The sequence below is a fragment of the Chrysochloris asiatica genome, unplaced genomic scaffold (assembly GCF_000296735.1).
Source record: "Chrysochloris asiatica unplaced genomic scaffold, ChrAsi1.0 scaffold00096, whole genome shotgun sequence".
Classification (NCBI taxonomy): domain Eukaryota; kingdom Metazoa; phylum Chordata; class Mammalia; order Afrosoricida; family Chrysochloridae; genus Chrysochloris; species Chrysochloris asiatica.
In genome coordinates this window covers 4190037-4194990 of record NW_006408614.1, presented here as the reverse complement: position 1 = coordinate 4194990, position 4954 = coordinate 4190037, and the positions used below count along the sequence as shown (strand labels likewise).

The following is a 4954-nucleotide window of genomic DNA, read 5'->3' as shown; positions in this document are numbered from 1 at the left end:
ATTCCCATTGAGGCGTGACTTCTTTGTGGCCAGGATTGAAAATATTGGACCTCACTCTGAACACATTTTTTTTAAAAAACAACTTGGAAACATAAACTGTGGCAAGTTTTAATTATTTACATATAGAAACCATGGCATAAAGGCCACTCTTCGAGACTATACATTTTAATGGCTATTAAATATTCACACGATTGTGCAACCAACGCCACTAAATTGCTGAACAATCTGTTAAACCTTTCCTCCTTGAGTTTTAAATCCGTTTAGAAATAACACTTTCCCATTGGCCCCAGCTGCTGTGAATTTTGTGTCCGGCCTGTCCGGGGTCCTGGGGGTGCACAGCCCGCAGTTTCTTGGGCAGCAGGTAGGTGCGCTGCTCCGGCAGGTTGCTGGGTGAAGGGAACCACGCCCCTGAAGTCCGAGGGCAGGGTTAGGACAGAAGGCCCGAGACCGCTGAGGACTCTGGGCAGACCGTGTCTTGGGTCAGTATTTGCCTGCTTCCTCTGCCGGGGAGCCCGGGACTGCATTGTGCACGGGGGAGCAGGGAGTTCTGGGGCAACCCTGGGGGTTGGGACCATGGATGTTGCAAGAATGTTACCACTAAACCTGTCGCCTAACCCCTTTGGTCCTGGAAGACCCGCCTACCGGGGGTAGCAGCTGAATGGGGCATTTTTTGGGGGTGGCTTGGAAGGCCGTTGGGACCCGGGGTCCCTGGGGAAGTGGGGGCTGATGTGGAGACACCGGATGTGGGCACAGGACCTTGGGGAAGCGGAGACTGGACGACATGGGGATGGGCACAGAAGCCAGTGGGCGGTCAAGGGGCGGGCTCTAAGAACAACCTTAGCAGCAGCGCCCCCGCCAGCAGCAGCCAGGAGAGCGGCGGGGTGGGGAGCGCGGCGGCCGTGGTGGGAACCGGGGCTGTGGGGTGGGTGGTGCCGGCGGGCGGCTCCAGGTCGCAGTCTGTGTAGGGCTCGAGGCAGGCGGCGAAGGCCAAGATGTGCGCCACAAAGGTCTCTTCCTGGACGCCGTGCACCAGGTGCGCCTGCGGGCCGCGCGCGAACACCGCCACGTCCTCGCCTCCGTGCGTCTCCGACTTCAGGGGCACTGCCGTCTGCTGCATGTACGAGGGACTCTCTGGCGGGAGGTGCGAGAGGTCAGAGCGACCTTCCCTCCCTGCGACCCCCGGCGACCCCACGCGGTCCCCACCACTCACTGCTAATGTCTTCCGTGACTTCCGGTCGGGAAACGTTGCCGACGTAACCTGGCCCGTTGCCATACAGGATGGAGGTGTAGGTCTTGCCGTCCGCGGCCTTACTGTTTGCCAGTCCTGAGTGAACAAGTGGAGGCCTTGGATGGCACTGACCACAGCTGGGGTCCATCTGTGTGCCAGCGCTTCCTACCTATTCACAAGGGCCTTACAAGGCCAGGTCCACTACTGTGCCCCTTAAGTGGATGAAGAAACTGAGGCCCAGTGAGATTTACTAACGAATATCTGACAATCGCCCGGACATACCAAAGATAGAGGTCCCTCGTTTTGTGTAGCCTCCAAAAGAGAAGACGTGGGAGTGGTCCGCGGTGACGATGGTCAATGTATCCTTTTCGTTGGTGAGCTGTCCCACCCTGTCAATGGTGGTGTCGAACATGACGGCTTCAGTCAGTGCCAAGTATGCCGTGCCATCGTGGTGACCATGGTCGATGCGGCCCCCTGTGGCAGGCCAGGGGGAGATGGGTGACCTCCAGTTTGTCCCTGAGCCGCCCAGCCTGCTGCTCCCTCAAACCCCTCCTCACCTTCCACGAAGAGGAAGAAGCCCTGGGGATTCCTGCTCAGCATGCGAAGGGCTGCCTCAGTCATTTCCAGCAGAGAAGGGTCCTGGGCGGGGTCTCGATTTACATCATACTTTGTGTCTCCAGGTTCAAACAGGCCTGTGGGGAAAGGCAGCCATGGGGGTTGGTCAGCTGGTCACGGGTAGGAAGGTGTGGGGGAGGGTGGCTGTGGCAACGTTACCCATGAGGTGTGTCACTGAGGGGTCCGAGGAGGCCTGGATGAGTGCTGTGCGATTCCACACGTAGCGGGCACCCTGGAAGGACAGGCCCAGTCTCAGCCTCCAGCCCTGAGACCCCCAATCCTCCCTGCCACATCCCCGCTGGTCTTGTTACCTGGTACTTGTCTAACCACTCCTGGACCAGGTTCCGGCCATCCAGCCTGACTCCATTCAAGTGTGGGTACTCAGGGTCTGCGATTCCCTTGGGGAACATGTACTTGCGGCCTCCGCCCAGGATCACCTAGAATGAATTAGAGAATGGGGTAAGGTGGGCTTGAAGTCTGTCTGACCCTCCCTCATCCCCAGATCTCTTGGGGAGTAGCTTGTTCCCAGCTGTCTCAAGCCTTCCATCAGGCCCAAAGCTCAGGCTGCTGACTGTCACCCCGTCTGCCCACATGTCCTCACGTCAATCTCAGTGTTGGAGATGAGCTGAGAAGCAATGTCCTGGCAACCCTCATTCAGCGCCTCGGCAGGCATGTCGGCATCGGAGTACCAGTCCCGGTTTGCCACGTGTGCGTATGTGCCAGCCGGTGAGGCATGCTGCACCCGGGTGGTGGTCACCACTCCCACAGACTTTCCTGAGGGTAGCAGAGGTCAGAGCAGGCAACAGGCTCCAAGGGTACCCCTGTCCCTGTAAACCATTCCTCTCAACACACCTGCTTTCTTGGCCCGGCTTAGCACAGAGATGACCTCGTTGCCATGGGTCGTGTTGCATTGGTTTAAGCGGGCAGCTGCATTCAGGCCGATGGTCTCGTAGTTACCTTTGACCCCACACAGGTAGGCTGTAGCTGTGCCTGCACTGTCTGGTACCTGCCTGTCCACGTTGTATGTCTGGGGACAGAGGTGCCTTCAGCTCAAGCTCTGAGACATAGACTATGACCCAGACTCCTGGACCCATGCCCATCCCCCTTATCCTCCAGCCTCTAATTCAAGCCCAGCCCATGCTCTGGGGCCTCCTGCCTGTCCTTACCTTGGACAGAGCCACGTACGGGAAGTGGTCCATGGCCAGGGGTGTCTCAGGTCCCAGCTTGCCATTCAGTTGCCCTTTTAGAATCCGAGTGGCTGTCACCGTGGGCAGCCCCATGCCTGAAGGAGCAAGAGCTGTCAAACTTGAGCCCCCAGGGCCTCTGTCGGCTTGGGGTGCCAGGGCCGTGGGGGTTTCAGGTGGGCAGACCTTGCACTTACCGTCCCCCAGGAAGAGAATGAGGTTCTTGGCGGCTGTGTGGATTGGCTGCAGGTTCTTGGCGGCATTCAGGGCCTGGACTGCCTGCCGGTTCCAGAAGGCTGGATCTTCCTCCTCAGCTGGTCAAGGGGAGAGCAGAGGCCGGGTCAGCCTGGGGCAGAGCTCTGTTTACTGGGGTGGGTTGGGGGTCTTTTTACCTGGGATGATGCCAAGTACGAGTTGAAGTTTCAGGACCAGCAGCAGCAGTGGCATCCAAGTGCCCTGCATGTTTGTTGAGGGGTGGTGGGTCCCAGAGACTCGGATTCTCCGAGACAGCGGTACCAGCGTCTCGGTTCCTGTGAAGGGAGAACTTTGGCCCTGGCTGTTAAAGGCTCCATGTCACTCCCAGTGTCCCAGTCATCCTGTCCCCGCCCCTACCCTGTGACCTTCTGCCCCAGGGCTGAACTGACCTGGGCTGTGGCTCCTAAAAAAGGCAGAGCCAAACCTCACAAGGTGGGTCCAGAATCTCTTGGGGGTAATGTAGAAGCTTTGGGGAGGTCCAGCTGAGCCTTGTAGCCATGGTGTGGTGTGGCTGGGCAGGGGTTTGTTGGGTACACGGGAGTGAGGTTGGATTCTGGGATGTGTGGTCTCCTCATTCACCTTATCTACTCAGATTTCCCTGGTGCCTGCTGCGGGCAGGATGGGTGCAAGGTATGCTATGTGGGCTGAGGGTGCTGGGTTGGCTCCCTGAGGCCCTGAGCCCAGGAGGCATGGGAAGCAGATGTCCTGGCCTACCCTACTATCTACTCGACTGCTCACCAAGCTTCACGTGGCCTGGTAGGGCAGGGGCTGGACTGGAGGGCCCACCCAGTAACTTAGTTCCTTTTCTGTGGAAGACGATGGGGCTGGTGTACGCCACATGAGGCAGCCTGCTGCCATAAAGATTTATTGTTGTTGTTAAGCACCATGGAATCGGTTCCAACTCATAGCGACCCTGTATAGGGTTTCTGAGGAGTCGCTTGTGAGTTTGAACCGCTGACCTTGCAGTTCAAACCGATCTTGAGGTCAAGCGTTTAAAGCCTTGGAAACCCTTTAGAGCAGGTCTTCTAGACCCTATAGGGGTGTTTCTAGATGCAACTGCAAAGGGTTTGGTTTTTTGGTCTTGTGTTTGCAGTCTTGGTGGTAGTGGTTAAGTGCTTGGCTACTAACCAAAGGGTCAGTGGTTTGAACCCACCAGCCACTCCATAGGAGAAAGATGAGGTGGTTAGCCTCAGGAACGCTGTGGTTTAGGGTAGTGTTCCACTCAGTGGAATTGACTCTAGGGGTCCGGCAGGCCTGGGCCCTCAGGTGGAGCCCAAGGCTAAGTCTCTCCTCCTGTAGGCTATTCCATCTGTTAACGAGCTAAAACCTTCCTAGACACCCAGGCTGGATCCAGAAGCATTCCTCCAAACCCTGCCCACTGAAATCTACCATACCACCTGAGCTCTAGCTACTCCCAGCATGCCCTCGGGTCTTCCTGGCCCTCCTACCACACTGCTGCTGCCTACCTCAGACCTCAGAGAAAGGATCGCCTCCCGAGAAAGCCCCGCCTTGCTAGTGGCCCCCATATCTCTGGCTGCCACCGGCATCTTGATGAGTTAGCGGAATGCTTGGGTAAAGTTCAGAGGGGACGAACTGCCAGGCAGGTTCCTAATTAATGACAGGAACACCTTCAAAAGCCAGTCTGAGAAGAACAACTGTGACATTTTCCATT

General features: G+C 57.2%; 1 protein-coding gene across 1 annotated transcript; it reads right to left on the bottom strand.

The window, feature by feature from the left end:
- Positions 1 to 811: 811 nt before the first annotated feature.
- ALPI (alkaline phosphatase, intestinal) lies at positions 812 to 3489 on the bottom strand. Its single transcript, XM_006866803.1, has 11 exons — positions 3420 to 3489; positions 3225 to 3341; positions 3010 to 3125; positions 2696 to 2870; positions 2445 to 2617; positions 2155 to 2280; positions 2003 to 2075; positions 1786 to 1920; positions 1511 to 1702; positions 1211 to 1324; positions 812 to 1131 (listed from the first exon to the last, which is right to left on the bottom strand). Exons 1-11 carry the CDS (start codon positions 3487 to 3489, stop codon positions 812 to 814), a joined length of 1611 nt encoding a protein of 536 aa, XP_006866865.1.
- Between the last annotated feature and the right edge of the window lie 1465 nt (positions 3490 to 4954).